Raw genomic sequence first — 20,788 nt, 5'->3', positions numbered from 1 at the left:
CCGGGCTCCATTCCTTCTCCTTGCCCCCCCACACCCCTGCGCCGCCTCCTCCTCCTCCATCCCCCACCTTCCCCCGCCTCTTTCCATTCAACCTCCCCTCCCCCACCCCTCTTCCCCTTACCCCTACCCAATTCTTCCTCCCTCCCCTCCCCCACCCGCTTCTCTCCCCTCCCCCACCTGCCACCTTACACACGCACACCCGCCTCCCCCTCCTCCCCCCACCCCAGCCCCCCCCCGCCTCCCCCTGCCTCCCCCTCCCCCCGCCCCCACCGCGGGGCCGGTCCGGGCGGGGCGGCCCGAGCTCCCGGGTCCCTGGCTCGGGTCCAGCCCGCGGCCCAGGCCGGGCGGCGGCGGCGGCGGCGGCGGCGGGCGGGGTTCTGGCCGCGCGCGGTTTGGGGGTTTTTTATAACCCTGGCAGGCGGCTCAGGAAGTGCCTTCCCCGCGCCCCCTCCCCCGGCCACGCCGCCGCGCTCGCTCCCTCCCTTCCTGCGCAGGGCGGCGAGACGGCGGCGGAGACGGCGGACGGAGGCCCCGGGCGGGCGGGCGCGCGGCCGCAGGTAGAGGCGGGCGGCGCGGCGGGGAGCGGGCCCCGCGGGGCGGCGGGCGCGGGGGGGGCGGCCGCGGGCGACCCTGTGTGTCCGCGTCGGGCGGGGCGGGCCGCGGGCCCGGGTGTGTGGACGGTCCGGCCGCGGGGGCCCCGGGTGTGCGACACCGAGGTCACGCGGGCGCCCGCCTGGGTCCGTGTGCCGCCCGCGCGCGTGTCGGGGGGCGTGAGGGCATCCACGTAGGTGTGAGCGCTGCGAGGCTGCATGTGTGAGTCTGCACGAAAGTGCCCACGAGCGTCTGGGTGTGTTGGGTGTTTGACTTTGTGTGCGATGCCCCGGGGCGGGGTGTGCGTGTGCGTGTGCGTGTGCATAGGTGTGAGTGGGGGCCGGTGTGTGCACGGGGCGGGCGTCTGCTCTGCGTGTCGATGTCCGGCTGCGCTGTGAGCGTCTCTGTGCGGCCTCCGGGCGTGTCTGAGCGTGACAAGTGTGTGTACGTGCGCGTGAGCGAGCCTGCCCGGTGTGTCTGTCAAGGTCTGCGGGGCCCCGAGTCCGCCCGCCGCCTGGTGTGAGCGTGTGAACGAGTGTGTACGTGTCCGCGTGTGTAGGCCCGAGTGTGTGTGTGCCCCCGGGTTGTCGTGTGTGTGCATGAGCGTGTACGTGCGTGTGCACAGAGGTCTGCAGAGTGTGTCGCTGTGCGTCCCGTGCGTTTGCCTCGGGACGTGTGTGTCGTGAGTGTGTCCTGAGTGTGCCGGGGTGGGAGTCCTTTGTGCGTGCGCGGCGTCCCGCTGTCCAGCTGTCGGTCCCCCGCTGCGCAGGTGGGGTCACCCTCGAGTGTCCGTCGCGCCCGCGTGTGTTTGTGTGTCTGGGCGTGGGAGTGGCACCTTCCACCTCCCCCGGGTGGTCGCGAGGCCACAGCCGGCCGTCGCCGAGCGTCTCCAGCCCGTCGGGCGCGGGGCCTCTAATCAGCGGCCGGCCTGGGGGCACCCGCCGGGGCGCCGGCCCCCCTGCCCCCTCCTGCCGCAGGCCGCGGGCGGGCCTTTGTCTGCTCTCCCCGCGGGGTCTGCCCCCCGCCCCGCCAGATGCGCGGCGCCCGGCGGGGGAGGGACGCAGGGAGGGGGGCGGCGGGGGGAGGCCTCTGCCCGGGCGGCCTCGGCGCAGGCCTCCGCCGAGGGGCCGGTCTCCCCGCACGGCCCGGGAGGTCTGGGCGTGGAGCGGCGGCTCCTTCCCGGATCCTGGGCTGGGACGGAGCCTCGGCTGTTTCCGGGCCGCTTCCGCGCGGCATTTCCTCCTCCAGCGCTGGCACCGGCCCGCTGCGGGCCGCCTCCCTCCTGCCTCCGGGGAGGAGGGGCCGGGAGGGGCGGCCAAGCCTGGGCACGCGCGCGCGTGCGTGCGCGCGCACACAGCCACCGGGCACACGCAGGGCCACACGCAGGGTCACATGGGCACACACACCACACACAAAGTCGCCTCCCCGGTTAGGCACGCACGCGGTCACGCGCACATCGCCGGGGAGACCCCCTGCTGCCGCCCCCTGGCCAGGCCGGGGGCGCCCTGGACGCCCCTAACCTCCCACCATCAGTACCACTTTCTCCCCAGACCCACTGACCTGTTGCCACTACCCCCAAGCGCCACCACCCTGCAGGCCGGGCCACTGTCCGGTTTCCTCTTCCCTGCCTCGCTCTGGCAGATACCTGTGTGCCCGCCCCCTCCAGACCCTTCCCCATCCCCACCCACCCCTGCTGGGTCCTTCCACACCCTCCCCCACCTGAGCCAGAAGCACAAGGGAGGCTGTGAGGTAGAGGAGAGGAGGGGCCCAGCCCCAGAGGACGGTGGTGAGGACTTCAGGGGTGGGGAGCAAGCGGGAGAGGCAGAAAGACCCTGCAGCCAGGACCAGAGCCACTGTGGGAGGAAGATTCTGCAGCGGGCCTGGCAGTGCGGGAAAGGAGAGGGGCAGGATTGGGGGCAGGGGGTTCCAGCCTCACACTGCTACGGAGATTGTGGGAGGGGAAAGGGTTAAGGCAGGGAGAGGGTCAGGCGAACCTGACCAGGAAGGGGTTTCTTCCGAGCTGGTCAAGGTCTCCAGAGTGGAATTGAGGAGAGGAGGCAAGAGGAGATGGGGGCAGGGGAAGGCAGAGGAGGGAGGAGGGAGCTTTGGTGAAGGACTAAGAACTGAGGGGGGATGGACTCCAAGAGGAGGTTCACCAGGGTCAGAGTATTCTCAGCCACCCCTGAACTTCAGACCCAGCCCAGCTCCTCCTCACTGCCCCCTCCCTGTCCAGGCGCTGAAGAAGAGGTGCTGAGGCCCAGAGGGGCTCACGCACAGGTGTCCCGACACCACGCCACCAACTGAAGCCCCCCAAAGGTAAAAAAACAAACCAAAAAACAAGGGGTAATCATTAGCCCAGCCGAAGGGAGCAGTAGGGTCACAGAGTGTCTTGGAGTGAGGTCCCCATTGCTGGAGGGGTCCAAGCAGGAGCGGGTAATGTCAACTTCTAAGTCTGCATCTTGTTGAAAACCTGGCTCCGTCCCTCATGCGCTGAACTGCCCTGTTTGGAGATCGACTCTCAGACTTGGCCAGGCTGCAAAGAAAACAAGACAGTGTGTGATTAAGGGGGAAACAGCACAGAAGAGGAGGAGGAGGAGGAGGGTGGAGACGGGAGTGGGGAGGAGGGTTTGGCACAGGGTAGTGGCCCAAAGTGGTGTCTGTGCGCAGCAGGCTGGCCCGGTGCAGATGCCAGAGAAACAGACCTGCTGGGCAAGCCTAGAGCTTCCAGAAAGAAGAATCTGAGAGGAGAAGGAGCAGAACCAGGGGCCCGGCTGGAAGTACAAGGGTGGAGGAGAGGTCACAGGGACAGAAGCCACCTGTCGGGGTTCCCCGCCCCGCTGGCGGGGTGAATAGCACTACCCATGGCAGGGGATCCAGTGGCAGGGCCCAGGTCAGACGGGGTTCGTGGGGGGAGCCAAGGACTTGCTTCTGGTTTAATCTGGGCTGCAAATGCCTACTGACCAACGCAGCCTTCGAGTGTGTCCGAGGCCAGCCTCCCCCTCGGGCACTCTGCCCAGCCACACTGGCCCTTGTGGTCCTGGGGGCCACAGCAAGCTCCTCCCTGCCCCCGGGCCTTTGCCCCTGCTGCTCCTCTCTCTGGGCACCTTCTCCTGTCTCTTCACATGATGAATTTCTTCTCCTTCCCCTCACCACGCCTGCTTATGAGCCCCCCAGTTATTTCTTCCGGAGAGCTTGTCACAAGCTGAACTCCGCTCACGGGGGTCACTCCCCGAGACAGCCCCTCGGTGGGCAGGGACGGGATCCGTACCATGCAGAGTTGTTACCTACTGAACCAATCCTCAGGATTATTGTGGAAATGAAATGGTGTGAAAACACTCAGGCCAGTTGCTGACACGTAGTAGGTGTCCACAGAGCCAAAATCCCTGCGTATCCTAATAGTAGAGAGAGGATGAGGCAGGGGTGGGGGCAGGGGGACTTCTGAGTGAGGAAATGCCACGGGCATCCTTGGGGATGGGAGTGAGGGGCCTTGGCACTGGCCACACCGGGCAGCAGGACCAGGCACCCGCCCCCCCGACCCACCTCCTCCCTCCCAGGAGCCCAGTGATGCTGCCCAGGCTGTGAACAGGGGAGGCGGTGCTGTGGGGGCTGCCGGCAGCCGGGGCTGGAGAGAGACATGTGGACACGTGGCCTCTATGGCTCCCGCCTGCCAGATCCTCCGCTGGGCCCTCACCCTGGGGCTGGGCCTCACATTCGAAGTCATACATGCCTTCCGGTCTCAAGGTAGGGGTGTCCAGGGGCAGCATGGGGAGGGAATAAGGAGCCGAGGAAGGGTCAGTGGGGCTGGGATGGCAGTCACTTGGGGGAGGGCCCTGGGGTCAGCGAGGTCAGCATCATTGCCCCGTAGCCACGCAACTCAGACGTGGACCATTCATTCCCCGGGCTCACCGCAAGCCTCTGACCCTCACCCACAGATGAGTTCCTGTCCAGTCTGGAGAGCTATGAGATCGCCTTCCCCACTCGAGTGGACCACAATGGGGCACTGCTGGCCTTCTCACCCCCGGCTCCCCGGAGGCAGCGTCGGGGCACAAGGCCAGCGACAGAGTCCCGCCTCTTCTACAAGGTGGCTGCACCCAGCACCCACTTCCTGCTGAACCTAACCCGCAGCCCCCGCCTTCTAGCAGGGCACGTCTCCGTGGAGTACTGGACACGGGAGGGCCTGGCGTGGCAGAGGGCTGCCCGGCCCCACTGCCTCTACGCCGGCCATTTGCAGGGCCAGGCCGGCAGCTCCCACGTGGCCATCAGCACCTGTGGGGGCCTGGTAAGCAGGAGGAAATGCCCACGAGTTTAGGAGTTAAGAAAAGCACTTCTAAGTATAGGTCTGGGAAGGAATCATGGTGGATGTTTTTTGTAAGATTTTATTTATTTATTCATGAGACACAGAGAGAGAGGCAGAGACATAAGCAGAGGGAGAAGCAGGCTCCCTGTGGGAGAACCTGATGTGGGACTTGATCCCAGGACCCCAGGATCATGACCTGAGCGAAGGCAGATGCTCAACCACTGAGCCACCCAAGCGCCCTATGGTGGATATTTTTTTAAGCATTTTGAGCTAATCCAAAGGATTATTTTAGGATGCGGCTAAAGCAGAACTTAGAGGAAAATGTGTAGCCCTGGGGTCACGCTGAAAATTGATGAACTGAACTTCGTCCTCAGGAAGTTAAAGAGGAAATAGCAACATAAAGCCAGGAAGAGAGAGAGAATGAAATCATAAAGACAGAGCAGGGTCCCCCTGGGAACCAGATTCTGATCCAAGCCCTCTGCCTACCCCCCGACCCCCAGCACGGCCTGATCGTGGCAGATGAAGAAGAATATTTGATCGAGCCCCTGCAAGGTGGGCCCAAAGGGGCCCAGGGCCCAGAGGAGAGTGGCCCCCATGTGGTGTACAAGCGCTCCTCTCTGCGTCACCCCCACCTGGACACAGCCTGTGGAGTGAGAGGTACATCTGTCTTTCTGGGGACGGGCAGAGGGACTGCACGTCTTTGGCTCGAGGCAGAGGTTGGCGGCAGCGTCTCTCCCTCCAGGAGGTTGGCAGGTAGCTATGTGCAGGGAGAAGGGGCAGCCCGCCAGAGAGCAGGACCGCAGGGCGGTGCAACAGCCCACCCATCACTGCCATAGTCCGATGGCCCAGCAGAGAGTGAGACAGGCAGCTGGACTGCCAGACCGGTGCTCAGGTGTAAAACCGTCCATCTCCAGGATTACTGTGTGCCCAGGTGGTTACGCGGCCGGGGAGTGGCCGATACTCCCGAGCCACTGCACAGTGAGAGCACTGTACAGAAGGTCCGATTCACAATCAGACTCGCGGGAGGACAGTTGTATGACCAGACGTTCAGAAGGTGGGAGAAAAAGGAAGCGAGACAAGATAGACATCTACAGGGGCGGTTGTGCCAGTGCCGGGCGCAGGGACCTCACGGGGGAGTGCGATCTGACGTGTGGGAGTGGGACACCGTGGCAAACCTACAACCACAGTCAGTCGTAGAAGCAGGAAATGTGGGTGGTTTCACAGTCGGATGGCCAGTGGGACCGCCAGGCAGTAAGACCATCGGGCAGTGGGGTTCTACGGCTCCCCAGTTGGGCAGCACGTTGTTGAGAACGTGGCACAGTTGGAAGGCCACAGTCGTAGAAGCGCACAGCTCCGGTGCTGAGGCAGGTGGCTACACACATACATTTGGGCAACGGAACTGTCAGGAGGGTGTCCGGTCATGCCGGTTGTTGTGGGGCCCAGGGTGGCTGTTCAAACCACCCGTTTGGCAGTGGGACAGCCAAATCCTCATAGAACCTGTCACCGGGGTAATGGACCTTTTTGTAGGACTAGACATGGTACAACCAGGACACCCAGTAGCAGGAGAATGAGGGGTCTGACGGCCTATTGGGCAGATGTGCCATCAGGCAGGTTCTTGGACGATAAGAGCCGGCAACGGAATGACCAGAAATTGTCCATCCAGACGAGAAACCGTGGAAGGGGCGGCCGTGGTGGCTGCGCACCCTGAAGCCGCCACCTGCCAGGCCCCTGGGGAATGAAACAGAGCGTGGCCAGCCAGGCCTGAAGCGCTCGGTCAGCCGAGAGCGCTACGTGGAGACCCTGGTGGTGGCCGACAAGATGATGGTGGCCTACCACGGGCGCCGAGACGTGGAACAGTACGTGCTGGCCATCATGAACATTGTAAGTGCCTCCCCCTCCCTGGCTGTGGAGCCCCGAGACCTGGAGAAGGGGTGTCACCATCCCCCCCACTAGCCGTGACCTGAGGCTAGGGAACCCGAATGGAGGGGGCAGAGTGAGAAAGGAAGCCCACGTGTGGCTAGGAATCTTGGCCAGGGGCCCACAGGCTGCTGGGTCCACGCTCCCAGCTCTTCTCCTTTATAGCTGTGTGCCCTCAGACACGGCACTGCCCCTCTGTGCCTTGGTTTACCCACCTGTGAAATGGGATAATAACAGTACCTCCTTCACAAGGCTGAAGTGGTTGCAGCAAAGCGATAAAATGCTTGGAACCGCACCTGGCAACGCGCGAGGTGCTGTGTGGGCGCCTGCTGCCTAGACTGAGGACGCGGCACGCGCGTACTTGCCGAGGTTAGCAGTACACACGTGGGCACGCATCTGTGTGCAGCCGAACTGGCCTGCAGGCACCTACCTGTGACTTCACGTGGGTGACCTCGCTGACCCATGCTCAGAATCTATCCAGTGCCCCTACTAGATGCCGTCAGGACTCTGGATCTCTCTGAGCCTCAGTTTCCACCTTTGCAAAAGGGTATCGTAATAGTATCCACCACGGAGGGTACGAGTCGGGGGGAGGGAAGCCAGACAGAGCGTTTGGCACACGGTAAGAGCCCGACAAGTGGCACTGTTGTTTCACTGAAGCCACAAGGGAAGAGAAAAGGCAGACAGATGGCCCGATGTGTTGACAGAGCATCGGGTGTGATGCTATGTCCTGCCCTAGCCCTGCTGCCCACCCCCGGACTTTCAGAGTTGTCTAGAACCTGCCAGGGTTTCTGTGGGTTTCCACATGGGACAGTGATGGCCCAGGCTCCAAGACCACTGCACGGTGTGGCCTCCGTCATCTGTGCCCACTCACCCCAGGCCTCCTCCTCCTCCTCCCTCGCCACTGTCTGCAGAGCTTCCTGCCCCCCACACTTCCACCTTCTCGTGGTGCTGCTCAAATTGGTACCTTTATTTTCTTTAAGATTTTATTTATTTATCTGAGAGAGATGTGTGCGCACAAGAAGGGGAGTGGCGGGGGAGAGGGAGAAGCAGCCTCCCTGCCGAGCAGGGAGCCCAATGCAGGGCTCAATCCCAGGACCCCGGGATCATGACCCAAGCCGAAGGCAGACCTTTAACTGACTGAGCCACCCAGGCGCCCCCAAATTGGTGCCCTTGGACAGCTGTGGAATGAGGCCAAATGTGCACATCCCTCAGGCCACCTCTGGGCAGACACACTTGAGGCAGCTGCAGGGGTGCATAGGGATGGAGGACAAATGCACAAGCTGAACAGGGGTGAGTCAGAAAGCAATGGACTGGTAAGCAACCAGCACTTTGGGGCCAGGCTTACCCAGACACGAATCCTACTCGAGGCACCTCCCTGCTGTGTGTCCTAACCTCTCCGTGTGTCGGTTTGCCCCTCTGTAAAATGGGGATGACAATGGTACCTATTCGGGCGGAGATCTACACAGCAGGCTTAGCCCGAGGCCCGGCACACGGGAGGTACTTGGTCAAAGAGGGCTATTGCCATCGTGTCGCTTTTTGTCTTCTGCTCTGGGCTCCTCTTAAGACTCGGTCTCTCTTGTTTCTTGGAGGTCAGGTTGCCAAACTTTTCCAGGACTCGAGTCTGGGAAACATCGTTAATATCCTGGTGACACGCCTCATCCTGCTCACGGAGGACCAGGTGCGAGGGCCCCACCACCTGCCCCAACACCAGCGCTGCCTGCCTTCCCCAGGGTGGCTGGCGCCCATGCCCCTCTCTGTCTGTCCGCAGCCCACCCTGGAGATCACCCACCACGCCGGGAAGTCCCTGGACAGCTTCTGTAAGTGGCAGAAATCCATCGTGAACCGCAGCGGCCATGGCAACGCCATTCCGGAGAACGGTGTGGCCAACCATGACACAGCGGTGCTCATCACGCGGTGAGGGGCGGGGAGGACCCCAGGACGTGGGCCGGGGGATCGAGTGGTCCCAGGGACCATCCAGGTCCAAGCAGGGGTCGCTTCTGCTGGGAGATGGGAGAGGCTGAGGAGCTACAGCCGCTCCAGTGGGGAGCCAGGGGTGGGGAGGGGTTGCTGGGAGCCTGAGAGCTGGTGGGGGATGAGGAGCAGGGGGAGGGCAGGCAGGGACAGTTGAGCCACTTGGGCACAGACACACTCGTTCGCTCACCTTCTCATTGATGCAGTGGGTCAGCCACTTACGCGCCCCCAGCATCCCCAAGGTCCGCTGGGGGCAGAGCACGGGGCTCCAGGTGAGAGGCAGGTAGTGCCTCCCAGGAGAAATGAGCCTCCGGAGATGGTTCTGGTGGCACCGGTTCTGGTGGCACCAGCAGGGCTCAAGGGAGGCCGCCCAGCCCCTGACCCCGCCCCTCTCCTTCCACAGCTATGACATCTGCATCTATAGGAACAAACCCTGTGGCACTCTAGGTACTTAAACCCTGTAGGCTTCAGGCCCCCGTGAAGGCAGTGGATGGGACAGTGGACGGGGACAGGACCCCGGCCCTGGCGGGGTGGGGACCGGGCAGGGTGGATGGGCTGTCCTGCACCTCCTGAGCCCAGCCCAGCCCCCACGCGCCCGTCCCCCAGGCCTGGCCCCCGTGGGCGGGATGTGCGAGCGCGAGCGGAGCTGCAGCATTAACGAGGACATCGGCCTGGCCACCGCCTTCACCATCGCCCATGAGATTGGACACACGTGAGGCTGGGGACAGCGCAAGGGGAGGACGGGCCGGCCGGGCAGCTTCCTCGGGCACCGGCGGAGCCGACACTGCTCTCCCCAGGTTTGGCATGAACCACGACGGCGTGGGCAACAGCTGCGGGGCCCGCGGCCAGGACCCGGCCAAGCTCATGGCTGCCCACATCACCATGAAGACCAACCCTTTCGTGTGGTCATCCTGCAGCCGCGACTACATCACCAGCTTTCTGGAGTGAGGACGTGCCCGCCTGCCTGCCCACACTCATGCTCGCCTTGGCTGGGGAAGGGTCTGGAAGCCGGAGCTGCCTCTGGGAGGGGTCCTGTCCCTGCAGGGCTGCGCCCCAGGACCGGCACCCAGCCGGGGCGCCCTGAGCCCTGTGCCTGCAGCCCCCTAACATGACAGCTACTTTCTTCTCACCGCAGCTCGGGCCTGGGGCTGTGCCTGAACAACCGGCCCCCCAGACAGGACTTCGTGTACCCAACGGTGGCACCTGGCCAGGCCTATGACGCAGATGAACAGTGCCGCTTCCAACATGGAGTCAAATCGCGTCAGTGTAAATACGGGGTAGAGAGAGCCTTCCTGCTTTCCTTCCTGGGAGGGGAGGGGCCGCAGGGGGTGGGAGAGCCGGGGAGGGGGTGAGCCCCCGTGGGGACCAGGGGGAAAGAGGTGCATGGGTGTACAAATGTCACGCACGCTCAGACAGTGACTGGGATGGAGAATGGGATCTCCTGGTCTTGCAGACCCCTGATTTGGGGGCTGCGCTGGGGAGAGATTGGGCACCACTTCTCTCCAGTATATCAGGCCACCAGTGGGCTGCAGCAGACTCAAGTCCCAGGCCCCCTAGCTGGGCAGTTTTTAACCAAACATTCCAACTGGGGTGGAAACAGCTCCCTGGGACAGCCCATCTTCCCCACTTGGCAAAGAACTGGATAGAGCCTTCCAAGGGCACCCTGTCTTCAGTCCTCACATCCCCCATCTACTGGTTCACAAGATCACCCAGCCCCAACCCTTGGGGTTTCCTAACCACCCTCCTCACTCTTTGTGAGGTTTAGATTGACATCCCGAAGCTGCATCCTTTCATAGAGAAGCAAACTGGGGGGTCCCAGTCCCAGCTGCCCCCAGGAAGCTGGAAGCCTACTGGCTTCCTCAAGATTGCAGAGATCAGTTTGCAGGGCTACGTCCAAGCTAAGGCCATGTTCACTCAACACAGGAACAGGCAGCTGTTCAAACGCCCTCTTGTCATTCCAGTGCACGACAAGGAGACATAGCCTGGAATAATTTTTCCGTAGTCTACTCTTGCCCACCCTCCCCAACTTGGCTGGTAACCACAGCACCCTTAACAAAATTTCTAACAGATCTGGAAGCTACCCTTGAGCATCTGCTGTATCCCAGGTATCCCAACAATGATGACAATGGCTGACATTTACCGAGCGCTCGCTATGTGCTAAGCATGTGATCTGTATCCTCTCCCTTAAACTCTTTCGACAACCCTGCTATTCCCACCTTACAGATGAAGGGACTGGGGCATAGGGAGGGTGCCTTGCCCAATGTCACAGTTGAAGGACGTGTCAGAGCTGGGACTCAAATCCAGAGCTCTCTGTGGCTCCAAATTTTATAATGAGGCAGGGGAGGAGAGGAGGTGCCGGAATATGGAGCATGGACCAGTGCTGGCTGTATGCTGAATTGATTCTTCCTTTTATTTCTCCAAGGAACATTTTCGTGGCACCCCTGACGAAGGGCAAAATTATTGACTATAACTTGGCTAACGTGTATTAAGAGCTGGGCCTAGTACCTACTCCAGAGATAGCCGTGGTCACTTTTACACAATAACAGGGCATTTATGCAATCCCTCTCAGATCTACTTGTCACATGCCTCTCAGCCTTTTTTGTAGGCAAGGCCCATCTCCTAGATGAAAAAACGGGGTTGGGGGGTTGTGTCCCTGTGGGAGCTGAAGTCTCCCAGAGTGGCCCAGAGCTCATTCACATACAACACAGCGCCTCTGTGTGGAGAGGAGGAAGAGTGGGACCGGAATAGCCATTCTCTTTAAGAGGTGTCAGAAGTGGGATTGGGATTTCCCCCCTCCCCCCATCCCATGTTATTTTTACAAATGGCCAGGAGGACACAGGCCAAGTGAAGGCAGAAAACCAGGCTGAGTTTTTAGCTGGGACGTGTCCTCTGAAGGAGCAGAAGGCAGGGACTCTGCAAGATGTTTGAAGGAGCCAGCTTGAGAACAACCTTCTGAACTTCTCATGTGTGTGTGAAAGAAGTGTCTCTCAGAGGCTGGCCCTTACTGCAGCCGTCGATCGGTCCAGTCCCAAATCGCCAAAACTTAAAAGGATGAGGTTCAAAGAGGAAATGGCACATGATTATAAAAAGGAGAGTGAAGGATCTCCAGTACGGGGGGAGGAGGGAGGCCTGGGAGGTGGGGCAGGATGTATGCTAGAGGGTCAGAGATTTGGCCACGCCTAAACCCAGTGAGGTTTGTCCAGAAATATTAATCTAAAGGGCCCAAGTGACTTCCTGGGACTGGTCCAGCCCAAGCAGGATTCAGACAGGAAGGTGGGCAGATTTTTCAGGGATGGCAGGGAGTAGAGGAATGTCCCACCCAGATCCAGCCTGACCTTGTTCCTGTCCAGCCTTCCATAGGTTAAAAGCTTTGGGAGCTTCCTCAGTGTGGGGGAGGGAGGGCAACAAGGAGGACCACCAGCTGGAGAAAATTAGAGACAAGGCCTTTGACCTGAGCCACCTTCCAGGCCAGGGTGTTCAGAATTCCTTCCTCCCAGAGACTGCTTCACCCATCCCAACAAGGAATGCAGAACTGTCTTCATTCCTCAGCAGGTCTGGAGACTCAGGAGGCACCAGCGTGATGAGATCACAGACCCAGCCCATGAAAGGCCTGGGTTAGAGCCCAGGCTGCCTCTCATCAGAAGCTGTGTGACCCCTAGCAAGTGACTTGAGCCGTCTGGGCCTTGGTTGTCTCACAGTGCAATGGGGGTAGTAAGGCCTAAGGCTGCTTACGGCGCACAAGGACGCTGGCTAAGTGCCGCTCACAAGGCAGAGGGGAGGTCTCAGGCCATGCCCCACAGGAGGATCCAAGAAGGTTCCTTGAGACCCAGCGGAGGGGCGCCCGGGGGGGCCCCACTGCTAGGCGGCAGTGAGGGGGTCACCGCCGGAGGGAGGGGGACGGGGGGCGAGCCTGAGCGGGCGCCTTGGCCCGCAGGAGGTCTGCAGCGAGCTGTGGTGTCTGAGCAAGAGCAACCGGTGCATCACCAACAGCATTCCAGCCGCCGAGGGCACGCTGTGCCAGACGCACACCATCGACAAGGGGGTGAGCGCCGGCCCGGGCCGCCAGCTGGGCCCCGCCCCTTGCCCTTGGGCCACGCCCCCGTGCTGCCGCGGGGGGTTTCCATGGGCTCTGGCCACGCCCCTGCCCTTAGGCCACGCCCTCCGCGCAGCCGCGGGAGAGGTCCAGCGGATCTGGCCACGCCCCCTGTCTTGGGCCACGCCCTCGGTGCCGCCGCGGAGGGTTTCCATTGGCTCTGGTCACGCCCCTGCCTTTAGGCCACGCCCTCCGTGCCGCCGCGGGGGTGGGGTTCCATCGGCTCTGGTCACGCCCCCCGCCCGCAGGCCCCGCCCAGGGCAGAGGCCGCCCCCTGCCCCGTGTCCGCCGCGCCTGTCCCAGAGCGAGTTCCACCGCCCGGCGGGGACCGTAGGCTTAGGCCGCGGCCCGGTGCTGCCTGTGTCCGGGTCCCCAGACCCCACTTGCACCCAAGCGCCCTTCCGTCCCACCCGAGGTGTACTGAGACCTCGGGGGTGGGGGGGGGTGGCGGGGCAGGAAGGAACTGCGGACTCGTCCCCTCCCACCCCCGCAGTGGTGCTACAAGCGCGTGTGTGTCCCCTTCGGGTCGCGGCCGGAGGGCGTGGACGGGGCCTGGGGCCCGTGGACCCCGTGGGGCGACTGCAGCCGGACGTGCGGCGGCGGCGTGTCCTCCTCCAGCCGGCACTGCGACAGCCCCAGGTCAGCCCTCAGGACCCTTTGTAAAGCGCCCGGGGCGGCCCGGCCCTCTATCTCCCCCCGCCCCATATCTCTTCTGTCCCCCCCGCCCCACCTCTTCCAGGCCAACGATCGGAGGCAAGTACTGCCTGGGTGAGAGGCGGCGACACCGCTCCTGCAACACCGACGTGAGTTCCCCCAGGACCCCAAGGCGGCATCCTCGGCCCCTCTTGCGCGCCACCCGTGCCCTGCCCTCCCGACACTGCCCCAGGGCCCCCGTGCCGACCCACCCTGCTCCCCCCACAAGCGCCTGGTTCCCTCCAGTTCTCAGTAGATGCCTCTCCCACCTTGAACTCGCCTGACCCCCACAACCTCCTTCAGCTATAGCACGCCCCACCCCTGCCCCAAAGCTGCCACTCCGCTCCCTGTCACCAAACCCAGGGGCCACGGTTTGGTCCTCTGCTCACACTCCTTTCTGATATCTGAGCAGGAACCTCGGCTTCTGTCCAAAACCCCCACCACTGTCCTGCCCTGACCCGTGTCCTGTGCTCCCAGCTCCTCCTGCTCCACCTACCTTCTCTGTCTCCACTGCTGCCCCTTTTATAAATGCCAGGGTCCCCGATGGCTGGTTGGGGTTTCTGACTGCAAATGAGTCTTGTGGGTCCACACCCAATAAGCACAAGGCCAAATACCGCAGCAGGGGTTGCTCAGAGGGCAGGGAGAGCTTTGGAGTGAGGGGTGGGTGGTCTTCTCAGCCCCACCTACAGGGCCTGTCTCCAGGGAGTCCCCACGGCCCCTCCTTTCTAGGCCTGCTGTCTCAAGAAAGGCCTCATGGTCTGAAACTAGAAACCAGAAACCCAGCCAGCTTGCCCTAAACTCTAATGAGTCACCCCCACTCTCCCCTGGCCCTCCACAGCCTCCTCCCTGGCTCCTCTGCCTTCAGCTTCACCCCTCCAACCCATCCCTGTGCTAAGCATCAGTCTTCTGGCCTCAGGCCTTTGCCCTAACTCCATCCCCCACACCTGGCCTCCCTCCTTCTCCCCCTCTCTTGCTCCCAGGACTGTCCCCCTGGCTCCCAGGACTTCAGGGAAATGCAGTGCTCTGAATTTGACAGCGTCCCCTTCCGTGGAAAATTCTACACGTGGAAGACATACCGAGGAGGTGAGTGAGGGACCCAGGAGGGCAAGGGGCAGTGGAGCCAGCAGCAGGTGGATACAGCATCACGGGGTCTACTGTGAGCACCCCCTCACCCAAGGAACCAAAGAGCCCAGGATGTGGCTCAACAGCTCCTCCACTGGATGCTGGGGACCCCAACTCCCTCTGCCCAGCCCACCCATCCTGGTTGGGTCTAGGGCCTGTCCCTCTTTGCCTCACCTCCCCCACAGAGCAAGCAGGGAGTCCCAGGTGACCTGGCCCTGGGTCTGACGGGGTTGTGCCCCCCAGGGGGCGTGAAGGCCTGTTCACTCACATGCCTGGCCGAAGGCTTCAACTTCTACACGGAGAGGGCAGCGGCCGTGGTGGACGGGACGCCCTGCCGCCCGGACACAGTGGACATTTGTGTCAGTGGCGAGTGCAAGGTAGAGGGGGCTCCCAGAGAGAGGACAAGGGATAGGGAGTGGAGGGGGGCTCATTGACACTCCCACTTCACCCCACCCCCACCTCCCTAGCATGTGGGCTGCGACCGGGTCCTGGGCTCCGACCTGAGGGAGGACAAGTGCCGGGTTTGCGGTGGTGACGGCAGCGCCTGTGAAACCATTGAGGGGGTCTTCAGCCCAGCTTCACCTGCAATCGGTGAGAGATCCCCATTCCCTTTCCCTCTGCCCACTTGGTGACTGGGGCAGGACTGGCCCCATCACCATAGCCAGCATCAGCTACTCAGACCCAGGGGCCCAGTGGGGATTCCAGAAAGTCCCAGGGGCACAGCAATGCCCCAGATCAGGGTCAGAGACTAGCTTGCACCCTGGTCCCTAAACTTTGGCAATTGAGATGCCAAGAGGACAGTGACCTATACCTTTCCCGGGAGCCTGGCTCTTGGTCTGGGACAGGGAGGGGTTGACCGCTCTCCATGGTCTGAGCTGGGGGCTTGAGGAACTCTGTGCTGGAGGAAAAAGCTAAGTCGGGGAGGGACACCTGCAGGGTATGGTGAACTCGTGCTTGTGCTTCCGCACCTTGGGCTGAAGGAGAGAGACCCCAGGGAGGTCAGCGGGGGGACTTCTGGGAGCAAACACACAGTGAGGCCCCAGTGTAGGGTTCAGGGGATGGGGAGGGACCCAAGTCGGAAGTGATGGAGCCCCCAGCAAACCTAACTCCGTCTGCTAAAATCCCTGAGAATCACTGTGTGGGGTGGGGCCTCCACCGTGCTCCCCTCCCTCTGCGGGAGCCCAGCCCTGCCGCTTTCTGGGGTGTAGGGAGTGGATCCGACCATTGTGGTGGTCAGAGAGGCAGGACCGCTTGGATTCAAACCCCAGCCCAGCCACTTCGTAGCTATCAAACCTAGGCAAGTGGTTTAGCTTCTCTGAGCCTCAGTCTTAACGTCTGTAAGATGGGCGTGATGACACAGCTACTAACCAGGGCCAGAGCTGGGGATGCAGCGGGGTGTCCCTGTGAGCACCTAGTGTGGTAACAGTCAGCTGTTGCCTCAAGGGCCAGGAACGGGGGAGGTAGGCAGGTGTGGGGGAAGGGCCAAGTGGGCGACATCTGAGCTCCACTGTCCAGGGTATGAGGAAGTCGTCTGGATCCCCAAAGGCTCCGTCCACATCTTCATCCAGGACCTGAACCTCTCCCTCAGTCACCTGGGTGAGCTGGAGGTGGAGGGATGAGGACTGGGGGTCAGCAGGGGGTCAGTGTGGCTGGGGTTCTGACCCCTATGCTGTCCCCCTAGCTCTGAAGGGGGACCAGGAGTCCCTGCTGCTGGAGGGGCTGCCCGGGACCCCCCAGCCCCACCGCCTGCCCCTGGCTGGGACCACCTTTCAGCTGCGGCAGGGGCCAGATCACACGCAGAGCCTAGAAGCCCTGGGACCCATAAATGCGTCTCTCATCGTCATGGTAACGACAGTGGGGTGCAAGGTGCAGGAGGATGTTAGCATCCTTGCGGGGACTAGAGCTTGGCTTCCCCTTGATGCCCCCCCCCCACTTCAGGTGCTGGCCCGGACTGAGCTGGCTGCCCTCCGCTACCGCTTCAACGCGCCCATCGCCCGAGATGCACTGCCCCCCTACTCCTGGCACTACGCACCCTGGACCAAGTGCTCGGCCCAGTGTGCCGGCGGTGAGGTCGGGGTGGGCTCAGGGGAGGGCACTGGTCACTGGGGCTGACCTGCTGGTCCTGGCAGGGCTGAGCGGGTCCCCTGCCCACCCCCAGGCAGCCAGGTGCAGGCCGTGGAGTGCCGCAATCAGCTGGACAGCTCGGCCGTGGCCCCCCACCATTGCAGTGCCCACAGCAAACTGCCCAAGAGGCAGCGCGCCTGCAACACAGAGCCCTGTCCGCCCGAGTGAGTGCCCGCCAGGTTGCGGGGTCCGGGGGAGGACAAGAGCAGGGGCGACAGTGCTGCTCAGGCCAGAGGAGCGTGGGCTCCCAGGCTTAGAGTGACAGGGCTCCCCCCCCCGGGTGGGGTGGGGGTGGTCAGGGCTCTCCTGGAGTGGGAGTCAGAACCATGATGTTCTTTAGGCTCCTCTGGATAATCATCTCCCAGGGTGTGATGCACCCCCCACCCCCAGAGCGAGTGCAGGGTGCTGGTATTGAAGTGCAGGTTGGGGGTGCTCCCTGCAGAAGCAACAGGCTTGTCCCAGTTTCCATAAAGATGGTTATTGGGGGAAAGAGGATGTGCCAGTACCCCGGAATCGGGGTACCATCCCCAGCCCGCTGGCTCAGACGCCCCCTCCCCGCAGCTGGGTGGTGGGCAACTGGTCGCGCTGCAGCCGCAGCTGTGATGCGGGTGTGCGCAGCCGCTCCGTCGTGTGCCAGCGCCGCGTGTCAGCCGCCGAGGAGAAGGCGCTGGACGACAGCGCGTGCCCACAGCCGCGGCCGCCGGTTCTGGAGGCCTGCCAAGGCCCCGCCTGCCCTCCCGAGTGGGCCGCCCTGGACTGGTCGGAGGTCAGCCGCCCCTTCCCCCCACGCCCAACCCGCCCCTGTGCAGCGTGGGGTAGGGCCTGGGTCGCCCAGGATGGTGCCCACGCGGGCGCCTCTCTGCAGCCACCAGCCCCGCCTGCTGGACCTAGTGCGCCCCCCACCTCCTCCGCTGACCCCTCCGGGCCCCCATTCCCCCGGTGCCTGCGGGGACTGGAGCGCCCACGAGCCCGAACCCCCTCTCCAACTGCAGTGCACCCCGAGCTGCGGGCCCGGCCTCCGCCACCGCGTCGTCCTGTGCAAGAGCTCGGACCACCGCGCCACGCTGCCCCCCGCGCACTGCCCGCCCGCGGCCAAGCCTCCGGCCACCATGCGTTGCAACTTGCGCCGCTGTCCCCCGGCTCGCTGGGTGACGGGCGAGTGGGGCGAGGTAGGCCGGTGCCCTGGGGGGGCGGGGGCGAGGGCAGGGGCGCCCCGGGCCGAGGCTCAGCAGCGACTCCCCGCAGTGCTCCGCGCAGTGCGGCATCGGGCAGCAGCAGCGCGCAGTGCGCTGCTCCAGCCACACGGGCCAGCCGTCCCGCGAGTGCGCAGAGGCTCTGCGGCCCCCGGCCACGCAGCAGTGCGAAGCCAAGTGCGACAGCGCGCCCCCCGGGGACGGCCCCGAAGGTATGTGGGACGGGAGCCCAGGGGACCCCAAGAGGCCCCGTCCAGGGGAAGCTACAGGAGAGCATGGGAGTCGGGACGTGGGCCTGGAGCGTCTCCAACCACCCAGGTGCCTTGCGGTGTCCCCTCCAGGCCATCCTTCACCACCCTCTCCCTGCAGACATGTATTAAGCGCCACTGCATGCCAAGCTTTTTAGGATCCTTCTGGACGCCCAAACCCAGGTCATTGCCCCGCCCCCCACCTCCATGACCTTCATCCTAATTCATCTCCACCTGTACCATTAACTGCCAAATTTTTTTAATTTTCATTTGTTTAACTTATTTTTTAAGATTTTATTTATTTATTCATGAGAGACACAGAGAGAGAGGCAGAGACACAGGCAGAGGGAGAAGCAGGCTCCATGCAGGGAGCGGATGTGGGACTCGATCCTGAAACTCCAGGATCACACCCTGGGCTGAAGGCAGGTGCTCAACCGCTGAGCCACCCAGGAGTCCCTATTTTTTTTTTTAATTTAAATTCAATTTGCCAGTATATAGGATAACACCCAGGGCTCATCTCATCACGTGCCCTCCTTAATGCCCGTCACCCTGCCACCCTATCCCCTCACCCACCTCCCCTTCTGCAACCCTTCGAATTTTTTTCTTTAAATCAGAGTATCTCAACCTCAAGCACTATTGATGTTTTGGGCCAAAACTATTGATGTTTGGGGGGGCGGGGCTGCCCTAGGCCCGTAGACTATTCAGCCCCACTCCTGACTTAGGTCTGTAAATGCCAACAGCGCTCCTGCCCCCCAGTGGTGACAAGCAGAACCGTCTCCAGATCTGGCCAAATGTGCCCCTGGGGGACAAAATCGCATTCCCTTGAGAACCACTGCTTTAAATATGTACTTTTTTTTTTCCCCCACTTCAGTAAACTTATTTTCCATACAGGGCAATAGATCACTTGCTCTGGGCACTGGAACCAGACTGCCTGGTTTGGGCTCCTTCCTCTGTGCCTTCTAATCTGCCAAGGGGGATAAATAATATCCTCACTTGAGGGGGTGCTCAAGAGGGAGAGGGAATAAAACAACCCACGTGAAGGCCTTATTTAGACACGAGGCCCTGTCTCCTACGTCCCTGGCCAAGTGGGAGCCCGCACTATTGTCACAAACAGCCGGTTGATTACCATGAACACAAAATACACAAATACCCTGAAAAGGAGCGACTCCTCTGGAGCTCGAGGTCCTCCGTCTGTTACAAAGGGAAACGAGTGAGGATTACAGCCCCAAAGGGATCAAAAGAATAATTGAAAGGGAATACTTCTCTGAGGATTTCATGCTGGGTCGGAGTCCCAGACCCCGCACTCCCTCAAAGTCCTCCAGCAGCCTAGTGACATGTGCACGAGCCCCCCTTTACAGTTCCCTTTGAGAGGCGAGGAGACCCGGGCACAGAGAAGCCGGGAAGCCCAGCGCAGGCTGCAGACGCGCCCCTGGAGGAAGGGGGGAGCTCTGACCCCGCCCCCCTTCTCCCGCCCCGCTCCAGAGTGCAAGGATGTGAACAAGGTCGCCTACTGCCCCCTGGTGCTCAAATTTCAGTTCTGCAGCAGAGCCTACTTCCGCCAGATGTGCTGCAAAACCTGCCAGGGCCGCTAGGGGGCGCGCGGCCCCTGGAGCCACAGCTGGGCACCGGCGGGAGGGGACCGGCCAGCAGCTGGCCAGCCTGGAGGAGCCCCAGGGGGCGGGAGCTGGGGGTGCAGGGTGAGACGAAGCCGGAAGTTATTTATTGGGAACCCCCTCAGGGCCCCTGGCTGGGGGATGGAGAGGGGCTGGCCACCCCAGGGCCCCTCCTCGTCCCCTCTCCCGGTTCACAGTGAGACCCCCTCCAGGGTGGGCTTGAGGAGGGAACAACTGTTCGCCCTAGCGCCCTTTACACCCACTCCTAGGGAGCCCCCAATACTGCCCCCCCTTTGACCGGAATATGTACTGTGAAGAGTGGGGGTGGGGAGGGGGTCTGCCGGCGTCCTGCCCCCAGCACTGCCGATCCCTCCACTCTGAGCTGGGGGAGGAGGGGAGGGGGAGAGGAGGGTCTGTGTCCGCTCTGGGGGAGGGGGACTAGCACCACCTCCCTGATGCCCTCCCCCGGACCAGACCAGCTACAGGGCTGAGGCAGAACGGGCAAGATCCACCACAACCTCTGCCCTGCCTGCCCGGGGGGGGTCCCCGACATCCAGGCGCCCCTATCATGGTGCTACAGGCCCTGCCCTGGGGCCCACACACCCCTCGCCAGGAAGCCCTCCATCAATAAAGTTCTGTCTTGTGTAGATTTGCGTTGCTGCATGTGTGTGTCAATATGTCAGTGTGTCAGAGTCACACGCAGTCCTTACCCCGAATGCAAGCAGCCGCGGCCCCTCGCAGGTGGTCCCCATCATCAGTCCCAAGGGGGCCTTTCACCAGCACAGACTAGAGCCCAGTGATTCTGCAGCTTCTCAAGGAGGGTCTCAGAGCTACCTCCCACCTGCCATCCCCGCACCTGCCACTTGGCACCTGCCATCCCAGCATCCACCATCCCAGCATCTGTCGCTCAGCACCTGCCATCCCAG

The 20,788-nt window shown here is 62.5% G+C and overlaps 1 protein-coding gene across 2 annotated transcripts; it reads left to right on the top strand.

The window, feature by feature from the left end:
- Window positions 1-418: 418 nt before the first annotated feature.
- Window positions 419-20,511, top strand: ADAMTS10 (ADAM metallopeptidase with thrombospondin type 1 motif 10). Of its 2 annotated transcripts, none has more exons than XR_011994490.1 (26): window positions 419-557; window positions 2,825-2,907; window positions 4,146-4,332; window positions 4,524-4,870; window positions 5,389-5,545; window positions 6,552-6,769; window positions 8,400-8,483; window positions 8,574-8,719; window positions 9,180-9,223; window positions 9,383-9,488; window positions 9,574-9,720; window positions 9,912-10,053; window positions 12,711-12,818; window positions 13,363-13,508; window positions 13,609-13,672; window positions 14,543-14,645; window positions 14,928-15,061; window positions 15,152-15,275; window positions 16,200-16,280; window positions 16,366-16,529; window positions 16,623-16,749; window positions 16,847-16,972; window positions 17,370-17,574; window positions 17,801-17,977; window positions 18,054-18,213; window positions 19,732-20,022. XR_011994490.1 is itself a non-coding variant. In XM_072721618.1 (26 exons), exons 3-26 carry the CDS (start codon window positions 4,245-4,247, stop codon window positions 19,839-19,841), a joined length of 3,312 nt encoding a protein of 1,103 aa, XP_072577719.1. In that variant the 5' UTR covers window positions 419-557; window positions 2,825-2,907; window positions 4,146-4,244; the 3' UTR covers window positions 19,842-20,511. The 2 variants fall into 2 exon arrangements, 1 of the variants encoding a protein (XP_072577719.1); XM_072721618.1 differs by having other exon boundaries at window positions 16,843-16,972; window positions 19,732-20,511.
- Window positions 20,512-20,788: the final 277 nt, after the last annotated feature.

This window comes from Vulpes vulpes, chromosome 9 (genome assembly GCF_048418805.1).
Source record: "Vulpes vulpes isolate BD-2025 chromosome 9, VulVul3, whole genome shotgun sequence".
Taxonomy (NCBI): domain Eukaryota; kingdom Metazoa; phylum Chordata; class Mammalia; order Carnivora; family Canidae; genus Vulpes; species Vulpes vulpes.
Note: the sequence above shows the minus strand (reverse complement) of the source record. Positions and strands in the feature narration are given on the sequence as shown.